The sequence below is a fragment of the Atractosteus spatula genome, chromosome 12, assembly GCF_055471065.1.
Source record: "Atractosteus spatula isolate fAtrSpa1 chromosome 12, fAtrSpa1.hap1, whole genome shotgun sequence".
Lineage (NCBI taxonomy): Eukaryota > Metazoa > Chordata > Actinopteri > Semionotiformes > Lepisosteidae > Atractosteus > Atractosteus spatula.
In genome coordinates, this window is record NC_142717.1 from 9,267,780 (window position 1) to 9,284,494 (window position 16,715).

At 35.3% G+C, this 16,715-nt stretch overlaps 2 protein-coding genes across 2 annotated transcripts in view; both read right to left on the reverse strand.

The window, feature by feature from the left end:
* Positions 1–1,217: 1,217 nt before the first annotated feature.
* On the reverse strand, positions 1,218–2,209 carry LOC148822624 (uncharacterized). The gene has a single exon (XM_088929357.1). The coding sequence runs from the start codon at positions 2,109–2,111 to the stop codon at positions 1,299–1,301; it is 813 nt and encodes a 270-aa protein (XP_088785483.1). The 5' UTR covers positions 2,112–2,209; the 3' UTR covers positions 1,218–1,298.
* A 5,268-nt stretch (positions 2,210–7,477) lies between these two features.
* Positions 7,478–16,715, reverse strand: part of col22a1 (collagen, type XXII, alpha 1) — an 85,296-nt gene continuing 76,058 nt past the window's right edge. Inside the window, exons 54-64 of the mRNA XM_088928484.1 lie at positions 16,017–16,070; positions 15,729–15,782; positions 14,445–14,498; positions 13,765–13,836; positions 12,359–12,394; positions 12,235–12,279; positions 11,356–11,535; positions 10,241–10,307; positions 9,462–9,644; positions 8,842–8,919; positions 7,478–8,583 (exon numbers count right to left, since the gene is read on the reverse strand). Of these exons, the coding sequence (XP_088784610.1) occupies positions 8,396–8,583; positions 8,842–8,919; positions 9,462–9,644; positions 10,241–10,307; positions 11,356–11,535; positions 12,235–12,279; positions 12,359–12,394; positions 13,765–13,836; positions 14,445–14,498; positions 15,729–15,782; positions 16,017–16,070 (1,011 nt within the window). The 3' untranslated portion in view covers positions 7,478–8,395. The remainder of the gene's footprint in view (positions 8,584–8,841; positions 8,920–9,461; positions 9,645–10,240; positions 10,308–11,355; positions 11,536–12,234; positions 12,280–12,358; positions 12,395–13,764; positions 13,837–14,444; positions 14,499–15,728; positions 15,783–16,016; positions 16,071–16,715) is intronic.

The following is a 16,715-nucleotide window of genomic DNA, read 5'->3' on the forward strand; positions in this document are numbered from 1 at the left end:
TTATTCTTTGTGAGCTACAGTACAGAACTTCCTCATTAAAACTGCTCTGTGCACATGATCTCTCAGAGCCAACTATCTTCTCAACTTGTTACCACTATGTTAACCTGAATGCCAAAGCACAGTGATTCTAGGAAATAAGGAAATTGGTCATTGTTACCTAGTCCTGTGAATCACTTAGAATTCATTTATAATGCTTTAGGAGCTGCACCCTATTATCATAACCAATATTCATTCTTTAGGGATTCCAATAATCTGCCCTGACCAATAGTTCTCTATTCAGTTACAGTATATATCTATAATACACATTAAACAGAGGCACTTTAATTATCTGTGGATCATGGGAGTTGGGCGAATTCTAACCTTGCCCATTTCTACACTCCCACACATAAATATATCGCCTTCTGAGCATCCTCTTTGAGCATCTATTTTTCACCCCCTCTTCTCCCTTGCAGCAGCTTCCTGGCTCAATCGTCATGATGATAGTTGGCAGCCTTGTCAGACTCATCTCCACTGGCAGGCTGCCATTCCCTCAGCCAAGAGAGATATGCCAAATAAACATTTAATATGTTTCTTCTCTGTATCTCATGAATTAGGATTTGACCCACAACTGAAATAACGATTGGTATCATTATATTTTACATCTCTACTTAACTTCTAACAGTAACAAATTCATTGACTTAAAGAGGTTTAATGTTTGTTTGTTTATAGTATTTATTTATTGCCTTAAAATAATCATTGGAATAGTACAAAAAAAACATTTAGCTATTCTCACAAAATGAACATTTGCATTTTGTAATACTATATGATTAATGGGCATTTTATATCGTCAGCATATTATGACTGAAGTCTGCACAATTGAAAAAGAACAGCATTTCTGTAATAAAATATACTAATTATTATCTCTGTTGCCCCAAGTTGTAAAGTTCTGAAGTCTGCATAACAAAGTAAAGATTAAGCCTGCATAGACTTCATCTAATTGATATGCATAGCTACAAATAACATTGGTGGGATTCAAAACTTTACTTGAAGACTTCATTAAACCATTTATTCTATTTCCTTTCTTCCTCTGAAAAAGAACAGCATTTCTGTATTAGAACATGTTAATCATTATCTCTATTTCCCCAAGTTGCAAAGTTCTGAAGTCTGCATAACAAAGAAAAGACTGAAGGCTGCATAATTGATATACATAGCTACAAATAACATTGACAGCGTTCAAATTTTACTTAAATTTTGCTAAAATATTTTATTATATTTCCTTTTTTCTTCTGAAAATGAACAACATTTCTGTTTAAAATATACTAATCATTCTCTCTATTGCCCCAAGTTGCAAAGTAAAGTTCTATTTGTTTCGGGCCTCCTCTGCAGGTCTCCACAGGTGGCCTTTCAAGTGGGTTGTCTTCAAAGTTTGAGGAACACTGATTATTCTCCCATTCCAAGTTCACAAGTTTCCCAAATCCTTCAGGTAGTGCTTTCAATCTGTTTTTTCCCAACCACAAGGTCCGAAGACTCCTCAGATTACAGAAGCTGTCAGGTAATCTTTCCAATCTGTTGAAGAAGAGGAGGAGCGTTTCTAGCTGTGTCAGGTTTTGAATTCTATCAGACATCACCTTAACCTTGTTATCTGAGATGTCCAAGAATGTGAGCTTCCTAAGAAGGCAAATATGCACTGGGAAATCTTGAAACAAGTTATTTGCAAGATGCAGACTAGTAAGCTTTTGTAACTTCCCAATTTCTTCTGGTAGGAAAGTCAGATTGTTATTGCTGAGAGTCAGTCTCTCCAGATTTTCAAGTGTGCCAATCTCAGAAGGAATGCTTTTAAGCTCGTTGGTATCTAAGCACAGAACAGACAAATTCCTCAGCTGTCCAATTTCTTTGGGAACCAAATCCAACCTATAAGTCAAGCAGCTTTCTCTCTCTGGGCTCATGTCTAAGATCTGCAGTTCCTCCAAGTCAAAAATCTCAGTTGGAACAGAAACAAGCTCTTTCCCCTGTAGTTTCAATCTTGTACTTCCCTTTTCAGGGTCACGGTCCAATCTATATTTCCGAGACTTTCCCCCTTTTGAAATGACAGAAAGAAGAGATTGAGAAGATTCCATCCTACTACATTGCATGTTCTCTCATTTCATTAAAATAGCAAGAAAGATACTTCACGCAACCAAATACATCCATCATGTACTGTGTTCAGAAAACCCTATGAAATAAATCTCCTCAGATCTCTCTCCTTCAGAAAGAAAAAGTTGACTGAAGGTCTTCTGGTAAGTGTTGAGGCATTTATTTTCACTAGTGCTATATTTGGACAACAGCATTGCATGTCTAGGTTGCCTAGATACCAAAACATAACAACAATTGCTCACTGTGATTTTATTTGCTTGGTAAACATGAACTGTGGTAAACCTAACTAATCAAAACTTACTGATGCATACATTGCATTGAGATATCTGCTAATAAAATGCAGTTTTTAAAATAACACTTTAAACATAATGTAACAGATTCTAAGTTCTAGTTAGCTTCAAAATGAAACTAGAACATGGCTGAAATTTAACAGTACATGTGTTACAAATAACTAAATTAAGCTAAAAAAGAAAGTAGTAAATTAAATACATATTTACAATATTAAGTGATGGAAAATATGGTATCCTCCATTCCAATTTATTTACTTTCATATAACCACTAGTGATAGTCAAGTAAACTACTAAAGTTAGCCAACTGCTAAAGCCAGATGGTGTCTTCAGTTATAAATTTCAAGTAGATAGAAAAGACCCCTTATTTTAACAAATTTCATCTGAGCACAATTACACATTGCACATCTTCATAGAAGGTCTCACTAGGGAATGGGCGTATTTTTACAATCCAATATGGTTGAAAGCAACAATTATTTTTAGTTTAAAAACACTATACAGTATATTTTATTACAATATAAAATAATATTTGAATGTATTCTTCAACCATTTAAATCTTATTTAATATATTTATATTTTTAAAGAAACATAATTATTTTCTATTGTTAAAAGTTCTGTCAGCAATTCAACTGCTTCTGCCTACAAATGACCATGAGGAAAAAAGATCTAAAGGTTTTTAATTCATTTTTTGGTTACTTTTTGTCACTGCTGTTTGTTATCCTGAATCATTTGTGTTGATTTCTATTAATGCATGCCCACCATACCTTCATACTCTTCCAATATTCCAATTAAGTTTATAGTTATATAACTGGTTGGATTAACTGCATAATTGTAATACTTCTCTCTATGATGTATAATTGTTGAAAGGTTCTATACCAGAAGCACTCTGGGAATAAGATAAATGAATGGGCAGAGAGATTACTGAAGCTAATTGAGAACTGAAGTTGTAATAAGATGAAATCTTTATTCAGCTTTTCATCTAGACTTACGTTCTGTGTTTATGATTTCTACTTTGTGTATAAATTTAAATTAGTACTGTAAGTCCCTGCTATAAAAAGTGATTATAACAGTGGTTTGAAGGAGCCAAGGCTGTATCAATACTATGAAATATATTGGAGCATTCTTTAGAACAACATACAGTATAATCTGATTTTTTCTCTTGAAAAACTAAACAATCCTGGAAAATAAGCATATTTACAAATAATACAAGAGCAAGAGTTATAAATTTGTTCTATAAAATGAATGTCTTCTAAACTTTATTACAGTTTATACCCTTTCAACACTTAAATATTACAGAAGAACAATTTGGAAGAAATTAGCACCATTCCGTTATCATGAACAAGTAAGGCTTCCCACAGAAACAGTAAATCTTAAAATACTTTGAAAACAACATATATTCCCTATTTTAATTTTTCAAGCACCCATAGTTAAAACAGGAGTAATAATTTACAATGTTTTGTCAAAGCTGAAAATGCTATGAAGACAATGCAGGGGACAATTACACATTGGCAAAATGCAGCAGAGCAAGCAAAGAAATAAAGCAAAAAAAAAAACAAATAGCACCCCCTTTTATTAAACTTGAAAAAGTGCTTCCCAGTATCATGAATTCTATAAAAGTCACAATAGTTTTATATTTAAAATTATGTTTTGTTTTGAATATAGGATTAATTTCTGAGCTATATTTTGTTTTTCTAGAAAAATATACAGTACACTGCTCTTGGGTTTTCCTACTTTATGCAAAAATGCAAATTGTAAACTGAATGTTTATTGACACATAGGCTTGTTGTCTTAAGATAATGATTAATCCTAATAGTTCTGTATAAGTGAGTATAAACATAGCCTTTCAGCTTTATATTTACTTAGGAAAGTACAAATGATGTGAACGGCAAGGAATACCCGATCAATAAGTCAATCAACTTGATTAGAAGATCTGATGGATTAGCTACTACACTTCTTCATGTTGGTTGCCCATTTATGTCATTTACCTTCATTTGTTTGAAGACTCTAATCTTAAATAAATGTGAATTAAAGACAAATATCATACTTGGTTTCACCAAAGCTCTATTAAGGCAAACATCCTATCAGGCAAAAAATACAAGAAAACACTAGCGGATGTTTTGAGTAATTATTGATATTCATAGAAAAGGTTAAAACATTATAACTTTTTATGAAGTATAAAAACTTAATATAGTCAAAAGGAACACGTAAAAACTTTTCCAAAATAACCACAGTGTGTAACCGAATGAAAGACTTTGATGCTTAAAATGTTTATGAAGAAAGTGGAATACTGGTGTGTATTTTTTATTTAAACTACCAATATTCAGTTTACGTAATATGTTTATGTTCCTAAATTAATATCATTAAAAAGCTGTTTTCAAGGGAAGGCCTGGACAAATCCGAAGCCTGCAAATCTTTTAAGTGATTTTCTGGACATCATTCAGTGAATCAATTTAGCCTTTTTACTATACAGAATTTTCAAAAATAAGTATACATTTCATTTATTGGTGACAGTGTAAATCAGTGTATATCTGGCATATACATAAATATTCCTTTAAAATATATTCATTCATTATTTGTATACAAGCACCAGAAAATTGGAAGCCTGAATAAAGCAAACCCTGCTATAAGGAGGAATGGAATATATCTGTACAAATTAAAATCATGGCTCTTTATGTTAAAATTGTATAATGTACTAGTATGTCCATGCTTAGAATATCGTGTATAATTTTGGTATCCACCATACAGTATATAGAAGATTTTTCTGCTCTGTGGTCAGTGGAAAGAAAAACAACCAGATCCATTCTCAGATTCAAAGAAATGTTCTACACTTCTACAAACAAAGAAGACTACGAGGGGATCTGATTCAATTATTCACAATTCTCAAAAATATTGATAAAGTCCACCCCATGAACATGTTCAAAAGGAACAGTAAATCTCAACCCAGAGGAGACTAGTGGAAACTACAGTGAAGTGCAGTCAATACTGAGATCAGGAGGCACTTTATACTAAAAGCTGTGGGAAGCTGTTACACATGACCCTGCCATGTCATTGAACCTGAAAGTTTGGCTTCTTTCAAGAAATGGCTGGATGGGATCTTTCCATCAATCAGTTACTAAAAACCAAATGAGTTAGATGGGCCAAACAACCTCCTCTTATTTCTAAACTTTCTTATTATCTTACTCACAGCATGCAGTGACTAACCTCTAGTTGACAGAACACTACACTGGAGCAGTGACAATGCCGTCTGAAGGTAATAGAGGATTACATTGGAATACAAGAAATTGTAATACATTGACTTTAAATACACACGGAAAATATTGTACTTTGATTTGGAAAAGCTAGAACAGCTTCTCTTGTGGTGCTAAAGATCAGTCTAAAAACTCTTATGTGAATCATTATAGATTTTTTTCTGGGCTCAGAGATTATCCAACTTTTTTGTATCATTTAATTAGACCCCCAGGGATTTATTTGACATTCTTTTAAAAAAAGTCTTACTTGGGAACTCTGTAAACCTAAACATTATAACCAAGCATACACTTGTAGAAGTGTAATGATTCAAATTACTCTAAAAATATTTTCAAAAATATCCTGAAACTCCTGAAGCCAGTGACACATTTCACTGATCTCTATCTATACCACCAGAGAAGGTGAACAAAGCAGGCAGAGCAAAGCAAAAGTAATTTGCTGAAGTATAGACCGTCAAACTGCTGTTTTAACATGCACCACAATCTAGTTGGAGCAGACACAGGGTATTGCCCAAAGTAAAACATTCTCTCTTGTTTCTCACATTTCAATAAGGTGTCACATTAGGCATTTATTTCACCAAGAAAGTAATATACTGTATACACTTTATCACTAAAATGTTTCTCCATTTGAAAAAAAAACTTTAAATCCTTGAGAAAGCTTTCTCCATTTGAACCATAATTAATAGTATGGAATTTATTTATCAGTAGCACTTTATGAAATGGGATTTAAATATGTTTTTGAGTATTAAACACCTACTTACAGTAGGCATATCATCAGGTTCTTCCGTATGAACTATTCTTTAGTATTAATCTAACATAATTTTTCTTTCCCCCAGCAACTTATAAAACCATTACCTGGTAAGAAAATTTTACCATGCTTAACAATCAAACTATGCAAAAATAAAATATTAAATATATGAATTATATCAACAAAACTTGATTGTTTACTTACAGTAAATGGACAAAGGGTTTGTAACATATGTAGCAATACTTGTTAACAGAATTTAATAATGGACAGTGTGTATACCTTGACAACACTACTGTAAATGTTGGTTCAAGGTTGAGTAATAGATCAATAATGGAATATAATTCTTTAATTTAGTGATCAACTGATACATCTTTCAAAAAAGTATTCTTATGAAACCACTAATAATTCAAAACGGGCTTTAACATGATTTTATTTGAATGTATTTATTATTTTGTCAATGTGAATGGGGATCAATCATTTCGTTACACTTCTGATATAGTACATATCAGTGCCAGTTACTCTCAAAGTTTTTTAACTTCTTTCCCCTATTTGGGGGATGTCAAGTGCTCTTTCTTCAGTATGACAGCTAATATTTCCAAACAGTGCCTTAAAATTAAAAAGGAAATTTGTATCATCTGCACTTTTCTATTTTATTTCTAGGTTGCTGCATGTCCTATCTGTTTTTATTTGCATTTCTGTCACTCCCTTTGCTGGAATCATTTTCCATGCTAAGTATCCATTTCAGATGTTGTTTTGCTACAATACTCAATACATTAGCAATACAAGAAAAAGAGAAAAGAAGAAATGCATTTGAGACACAGATAATAAGAGTAATAAGAGAATACAAGTGTGTAAGGCCAATTTATTTTAATGCCCTACCCTAAATAGCTGGAGCAGCTGGAGTGTTGGTTTCCTTGCCTGATTGACTGATTTTCCAAGATGAGAATGTAGATACATGCCTTGTTCTCATTGCACAGGTGATCAGTCAATTAACCACTCAGAGAGCATCCAACATGTATAAAAAGCTATGGTGGGCTGGTATTTGTTATTTATCTTATTCCCCCCCCCCCCCCCCCCCCCCCCCTTCCATTGAACCAGTGTGGTCTTCTTTGTTTGTTTATTTCTTTCTTTTTTTGTTTTGTTTTTATTTTTAGGACTTTTACAGATACAGTATTGTACCCACTTGCAGTTAACTTTTTTTTTTCCCCAAGGATGTGCATCCACTATGAAATTAAAAAAAGGAATACAATTCATATTTCAATTTACCATGCAAGACTAACCAGGCTGTAGCTTTTTTTAGTGACTGATAATTATAATTGCTTTGCCACAAAAGACTTCAATAAGGCCCACATATGTCTCATGTGACACAGTCCTGTGAATTTTTCCTTTCCTTTTCCTTAATGCTTTATGATAAGAAGTTTGAGATGGGATTTTACATGAGAATGAAGAATATAGGAGGTGATCTTAAATCTTAAATGTTCTTAACAACAGAAATAAATCAGAATGTAAGGTCATTTTAAGGTAAAACAAAAAGGAAAAAAGCCACAAGTTATATTCATTCACAAACCTAAATAAAAATTACAGATAAGTCTACATATTAAAAAAAAAATATTCGATCAGCAATTATCCCAGAGCCAAAGCAATTTCTCCATCATCAAAGAAGAAATACATAATCCCACTGGGACAATTTTAACCCACTCAGAAATGCTCACATTTGAATCCAAAGCCAACACTATCCCCGGATGAGAACCAGCAGATAATTTCAAACAGTCGTGGCATGGTTTTGAGACCACAGGAGGTGCTCTTTTATGACATTGCCTTTTTACACATCTTTTTTTATCATTTTAATAATAATCCCTGACAATGAAGATACATTTCTGACACACAAAAAAAATATCTGACCGGCAGCAGTCTTGGCTTGTAAACCCCAGAACTGAGTATATTAAAAAATGAGTTCATTGAATTTCCAAGTTCATAAGAATACTATTCTCCACAGTTGTGTTTTAAGGGCCTTTGACATTGGCAGGCCTGGCAGCCAGACTTGCATAGTAAGCGCACTGAGAGGGGTCACACTGTCCATTGGGTCCTGGTGGGCCTGGGGGACCATGTGTCCCAGGGTTCCCTGGTTCTCCCTGGGGCCCTGGTGTTCCAGGCAATCCATCTTTTGCATAACCTGGGGCTCCTGGTGCACCTACGGATTTGAAAAAAAAAGAAAAGAAAAATGAATATGAATGACTTGTCTTTATGTAACTAAGAGACTCATCTAGTGAGGCTTGCAGAAGGAGCCATCTGTAGCCTTGTCTGCCAGCATTAATTGCAAAGTGTTTGTGTTCATAATTGACTCGGTTTCAGAAAGATAAATTCCCTTTCATGGTGATATTACACAGTAATTGTATTTTAAAACGTTCTGTAAAGAATTAAAACAACACCAGGAAATCCAGGGAAATACCTGCTGGACCAGGAGGACCAATCTCTCCTCTCTGCCCGATGCCAGTTTCACCTCTTTCACCTTTTGCTCCTCTTTCACCTGAAGAGAGATTAGCCTTAGGTTATCCAAATGCTACAGTAGTACAGAAAAATCAGTAAAAACTGTTAACAAAAGATGTGGAAATATCTTCAGTTCTTGTTTTATACTTCATCCAGTTATACTTGAGCTCCTTAAATAATAAAGTAATGAATGTGCTTTCAGGTATATGTAATGATGACAAAGAAGAATGGTCTACTCCTATTCCACAACATTATACCTTTTGAATTGTATTTGTGTTATATTCCATTTATTGTTTTTTGTGCAATGTAAATGCCTGTAGTCTATTTTGCAACTAAATAGCCTTGCTTATTACATTTGTATGGTCACAGAATTTATCCATAATCTTTTATATCTAAGGTTGCCTTAAAACACCAGACAGATATATTAACAGTAATAACAATATGATATTTATGAGGGATTTTTTTTTCTGAGGAAATTGTTAAACATTCCATCCCTAATGTAGAAAATAATAATATTACATTAGCAACTGTTGCAGCCCTGTCCATCAGAATATCTCAGTCAGACTAAATGAAACTGCATACCTTTAGGACCGATGGGTCCCGGCGGTCCTTCTGCTCCATTCTGTCCCGGGCTGCCAGGCTCTCCAGGTGGACCAGATCGTCCAGGAAGCCCATCTTTGCCTGGAGGCCCTGGCGGTCCCGGGCGGCCAGGACTGGACTTCACATGGGCTGGCTGTATCTGAGCCATGAGGTATGCCATTTTGGCTGCAAATGCCGACCACATAGTCCATAAATAATTCCCCTAATTAGTTTCTTAGTTAAACTTATATGCTGTATGCTTTCGTTCTTAATGTCTTTTACAGTTAATTACAACACATTCACTTAATTAAAGGTAGCATTTACTGTATAATACCTCACAGCCTGATTTAAATCATCCAGTTAAACAAATGTAGACTGTCTATGTAATTGAGAGCCTGGTGGATACAAAAACCCAGAAGATACTAGGATCTCCAGGAACTAAGTCTGAGACCAAAGAGCTAGGCATTTTGTATTTTTAGATGTGTGAAGAACAGAGTGGCTAGAGATCGGTCTTGAGTAGATTAATTAAATAGTTTTTCCATTTCGCAGGCTTATACAGTAAGTATTGGTAGCCCATTAATACATTTCAGTTTTACAGTGTCCTTCTCTGCTTTTACATTACAGTACACCACAGGTCCAGAATCACTTACAATAATTACTTAGGTTATTTTCTAGGCAATCCACATTATTATTGTAATAATCTTGAAAATTAAATTAAGTAAACTCACTACAGAAACATACACCATCATGTTAACCATTCACCTGCAGTTTCGTATTCTTACCATCTAACTGTTTAGCTAATTCCTCTTGGATCATTCTTCGCATTTCTTCCAGTGACGTTGACTCTCCCTGTAATTTAAAGCCACTAGATTAATCATTTTGGAATCTTATTCTAAAACAGCTTGCTTTCTACTCTTTATAGTACTTAAACAGTGATGCCTCAGTAGTCTAGTGCCATTTCATGTACAAAATTGCTCCATCCATTTTTGTTTTCACTTGGCAAAAGAAAGCAAGCAGTGTAGACTAGATGGAGATGAACTAGACAGTATTAAACCTAGTGGCAGAATCCCTGTACAGACATATATATCATAATAGACCTTCAGTATAAAGTTTATGTTTCAAGAATTTGAAACCCATATTTTATTATTAATAGTTTAATGCCAAAATACTGTATATTTTGTGAATGATAACAGGTTAAAGTTATTCTAGGTGGAACTGCAGCAGTGTAAACATTGTCTTGTGACGACTGTTCTGTGATCCATGATGCAATGAACATCCATGTACAAGCATATAAACACACCTAACTAAATACACAGATTGTCAACCTGTTACCTGTTTATACATTGAGCACAAATTCGGAGCGAATTTCTTACTGACTTAAATGAATCCTTTCCATTTGTTACGTAGTGTTGGAAATCAGCCCGTTGTTTTGAGACGCTCTGCTCCAAACTACTCTAGAGAGAGAGGTGATCTCCCACTGCCAGTGGGGAGAAATAGAGACAGAGGTGCACTTCCTACTGCACTGTGACACATCTTCTGGGATTAGAGAAACATTCTTCCCTAAATTCAGAAATCTAATCCCAGAGTTCCCACACCTGCCAGAATCACCTGCGAACTCAGCCCAAAATGTGATTTCCTGTCACAGCCTTAGGAACAGTGAGCCTGTCTCCAAATAATGCTCCATATGTTTACAGTATATGTAAATATTGTATTATATGTCTTTATTGTAAATGTCTGTAATATTTCTGTTGATTTTATTTTATTTATTTTTGTTTTCATGTTATTTTTAAATTTAATTTAATTTTATTTGCTTTGGCAACACTGATTGTACTCATTGGTCATGCCAATTAAGCATCTTGAATGGAACTGAAATTGAATTGATTGATAAGATACTCACCCGGGGCCCAGGGAAGCCTGGCTGTCCGGGTGCCCCCTGGGGCCCTGCTGGCCCTCTTTCCCCCTGAGGTCCCGTCATGCCCATCATGCCTGTGTGTCCTTTCCTTCCTGGTGGTCCAGGCTCTCCAGGAAGGCCATTGTCCCCTGGGGGCCCTTTATCTCCCTTGATGCCAGAGTCCCCCTGTACCACACCACAGTCAAAGTTTTCCATTAATAAAATAAGACTATACGACCATAACATGTCTGTGATTCTAAACAGCGATACAAATCATTTCCACTTTCAGAAGATGCACAGTAGCTGGATGATATTTTCATGTTAGTTAAAACATTTTAGTTTCAGTGACTGCTGCTTTAAAAAATGTTCTCAGTTTACAAACTCTTAGTATGTTAATTTATGGCTCTAAAAAAAGGAAAACAACCTTAAATTTCAATGAATAAGACTATTAAATAATCAGTTACCAGTTAAGGAAACCAAATCAGGAAACCTGACTTGTAATGTTTATAATGAGACTAAAATAAGTAGCTTTGAAAAGGTTCACTGAGAGAAAAATCACCGAAGACAGTTGTGATGTTCAGATTTGTTTATGGGCACAGTACTCATACATTTTCCGCATCATTCACCACTAACTAGTGACAACAGCCATGCCCTCAAATGTATATGAAACCAAAAAAACACTCTCCAACATTTAGTTTACATGTATTTGTTGTTTAGAACTCTATTTATAGCATTTTCCTTAATGAATGTAATTGTTCAACTCTCTGGATGGGAGTGGACACATACCCCCTGTTTACAGTACATTCAGTTTTTCAGGAATGCATCTGCTGTGTAAATTGAGAACTACTGTACAGTAACTGTATTTACAATATCTGTTCCACTTACCCTTTCTCCTTTAGACCCACGGTCTCCCATCTTGCCTGGAATGCCCTGAAAAATAGTTTTATTCGTGTCTGATAAAGGCCCCAAGACAAAAATGAATAATTCATCCACAATAAGTAATACTTACATCCTTTCCTTGAAGGCCTGGTTCACCTGGTGGTCCCTACATAGACAAAAAAAAGTATTTTTTCCCTTGTTATTTGTTCCCTTTTGTTTTTATGGGCAGACATAATTCAAAATTCCTATAGCTTTCAACTGTCAAGAAATGTGAGAATGCACGATGTTTAAAGTTTTATGATACTATTTATGACATGATTGCTTGTCCTAATAGCAAAAAAAGGAATATCTGTACACTCTAAATCATACAGTATATTTCTTTTTTAAAAGTAGACCACGTTTTCAGAGTCCAAAATTTACCAGTAACTGATAATTGTTTCAACTGATTTTATTTACTTCTCAGTTGTTACAAACAACCTCAATAAATGGGTTACATCATACAGCCATTGGTGTACTCTTTAAACTTTGAAGTGCTGACAAATGAAAACATTTGGTATGTTTCCATTCTTACTATATAGCAAGCATAACAGTTTATTTGCCGTCATATTTAATTTAAGAGATGTTGGTGGGCTGTTGCCCCAGGCTGTTGTCTGAAAGGTTAACCTTGATGGGGGAGTGGAAGCACTTTCAAGAATACCTTAGTAAACATGCAATTTTTACAGGAAATTTGTCATATGAGATTTAATCTGTTAACACTGAGGGTAACTGTCACGGATGTCGGAAATAACGAACCATGGAATGGCAGGAGAGCGAAAAGACCCTATGCGTAGCTGCGAGATGGGGGTTAGCCCGGGCTCAGCTGTTCAGGGAATGTCATATAGAAACCTATGCCCTCAGGTGGCGGACGTGGGGCGACATCCGAAGGACATCCGAACGTTAATGCTGAGCCCCGGCAGAATGAAAGACCCGGAAATATATAGTCCCAGGAAGAGAGAAACACCGGAAGGACAGCAGAGAACTGGAAATGAGAGACAGGCCAGAGAAGGAGCGCCCTCTGGCTGCAGAGGGCGTGACAGTAACCCTGGCTCCTTTCTCACCAAAGAGGTGATTTCACATTCCCAATAACCATGACTCCAATAATAGAGACAATATGGAACCATCCTCCTCACTACAATACTGTTAAAGCACACAATCATGACTTCTGTTTTTATACATATTGAAATAGTTTCCAAGTTGTTGCTTCTGTGATTGTGACATTTCCTGTTTAAGCTAGTGCATTTTACTGGAGATCTGCAACGCCCGTGATTGGTTGCACTATTTAAACTATAATTAGAAGAGGGTTTATCCAAACTGGAGGTTGCATGTAGGACTTTAGGATTTTTTTTCAGGACACTGAGACAACTCTTGGAAAATCAGGAAAAGCTCTAAGCAGCTAGGACATAGAGTCAGACTTCTAATCTATTAGAAATTTAACATGAAATCTTAATAACATGAAAAAGAATGTTTAAGTTACAAATAAAATAAATATCTACTTACTGGAGGCCCCCGTGGGCCTGCAAAGCCGGGCAGTCCAGGGCTTCCACTATCTCCTTTATGACCCTGGGGTCCCTGAATTACAATTAAAAGAAAAATATGATTTTGTGGCAGGTGAGTTAAAATGACACATTGATATGCTTATTAAACAACGTAGATTAACTCTATGGAAGGATTGTGAGTGATTAACAGTTACTAGTAGCTATAATAAATTAAGTTTTCTTGAAAAAGATAAGTCATATAAATCTAGGGATGTAATTAAGAGAGAGAAGTTTAGAAATACATTTGTACTCTTTTCCCTCTTTGACTGAAGTTTTGTTAAGTAAACAACTTCATATTCATTAGAGAAGGAGATATGACTGAAATATAGATGTGATTGCTGTAGCTCTATTCTGCTCCTATTAGAATTTGAGTCATTTGTGAGCAAAAATCCATATTATATCAGTCCCTTTAAAGCAATGAAAACTGTTATGCCAAAAGACTGGATCTCCTTTTTTGAACTGTCTACAGTAGGTTTCAAGGGGGTGATGCCACTTTCTGCAACATGATTAGTGCCACTGAGCTCTGTTACTGTATATAGATATAGCAGATAACAAGTCTCTTGGTCATGCTGCATCTTTCTAAGATTAAACACTCAGAAAAAAAAGTAATACTCCATAGGTTATTTTAAATCTTCCACTTACTGGATTTCCTATGGGTCCTGCTTTTCCTTGTGGTCCAGGTGGGCCACTTTTACCCTAATGAAAAACATCCAAATCTCTTGTTAAAAATACAATAAAATTCAAACTAATTTTTAATAATAGTTGCATAGTATTATTAAAGAAATAATCATAAAGAAACAAAAAAACATGTTTGGTATTTATCCACTGGTGTGTTGAGTCTGTATGTTCTCCCCATGATCTCTTTGGTTTCCTCCAGATGATTTGGTTTTCTCCCACATACAGTATAAACTCAAATGCATGTACAGATGGTCCAAATACATACTGTGGTTTCATAGGCTCGTGAGAAAACTGGCCCTGGTATGAATGTGCACATGTCTGTGTTTGTATGTGTCCTGCAATCGGCTGGCATTCTATTCATGGTGTACCCTACCTTCTGCCAGTTGCTTTGGTTTGGCCGTGACCCTAAATTGGGTGAAATGGTTAGAAAATGGGTGTGCTGGATGGACTTAACCAAATGCAAGCCTAAGATCAAAGGTGTCCAACACTGGTCCTGTAAAGTCATGTTGTTTTCTTGCTTTCATTCATTTTTCAGGAATTAATGATTTGATTGAGGAAATACGAACATGCTTTATAGAAAACTAATAAATGACCATCCAGTGTTACCTATCAAACCTTTAGTACTATGGTTGTTCCAGACCAAGTTTAGAAACCCTTGTTTCAGAAGCAATCGTGCAGTGTCATCATACAGCACTAATATAAAAGCAATAATCGCACTAATGCAAATGGGAGCAATTACATCCTTTAGCTTGGTTGTGTCAAAACCTAAGATTTGATTCTTCAGTACAGGGATCGATGTTCTCAGGTTGGTGTTGCAAGTGGTGTTGCTTGACCAGTAGAAGCCTTTCCAAAGAATTTCCAAAAACAATACTTACTATGGTGACCAGGGACAGCAGGTGCCACCCTTTAAAAGACACATTAAGCTCACTTCCGAACTACTGCTATAGCACTTTTATTGAAAGAGTATGGGTTTTAACTCTAGTGTGCTGGATAGATTACTTTAATTATTTACTTCAATTAATTCACTGATCTGCTCGGTAGTGGGGGTGCCATGCTGTCATGTTGGCTGAAGTGAGCATCAATGTTTTTTTCCTAGATGTAAAACATTTTGAGATCTTTGGGTTTAAATAGTATGTATGTAATATGTATGTATGTAGTGAGCAATAAGACTGGATTAATGAGCATTATGTAACCTTTCCATGTCTTTTTGCAAAACCCAAGTTCACATTTTCTGAAAGAATATCTCACCTGTTCTCCTCTAGGTCCTCTGGGTCCCTCTGCACCTGGGCGACCAGGGTCACCCTGAAAGACAGCCGATGAGACAGTCTTGCATTTTTGTTTTGCAGGAAAATGTAACGATGAATTGATCAATACTAAACTGGCCAATAAATATGGCTTCTCAGTAGAAGGGATTGCTACAAAAAACTCAAAATCAAATCAGAATTCGCCCTAAAAAGTATAAATCTTTTGGTATAAGTGGCAAAGCTGCCTGTGAAATTTAAAAGAAGTAGAAAAGCACTGAAGCAGGTCACTTACATCTTTTCCAGGTTTTCCCGGGGGTCCAAGGTGTCCAATTTTTCCTTCTTCACCCTTGCGAAAAGAATACATACCACTTTTTCATTTTTTCTTTCAGCTTTGAAAATGGAAATATAATATACTGTATATCTATATAGAAAATCAGATGCTTATCACAGTAATTAGAGTGTACTCAAGGAAAATGTATTCCACACATACTCATGATGGATAGTGAATATTCCATCTTTGTTCCAGCTGTACCTTAAGGAACCATGAAATATTAAAATCTCTTCAACTCTACCTTAATTATGCATTTAAAAAGAATGAAGACAAGTCATTGCCTAAGCAGTAAGTTCAATTTAAAACACTCTTGAATTGTCTTTATCTTTTATATCCTTCATTATATTCTGCATATATCTATGAACAATCTAATGTACAGTATATAATACACTGCAGAAAATAACTAATGCAGCAATCAAATAGGTTGTAGGGTAGCATGGATCTCATTTATACTGATAAATGCAAAAAAATATAGTCATTAATTGTAAGGAAATGTTGTTTGCTCATAAGTGTGGTAGGTAAATAGAAATTCAGTTTTAAACTTTTTTGATTCGACATAACATGCAGTGTACCCTCTCCCTAACAAAACTGTGTTGGTGTAAATACTGCATTTGGTGTCAAAACCGAATTAGCATAATAAGTAATTGGAGACATGGAGGT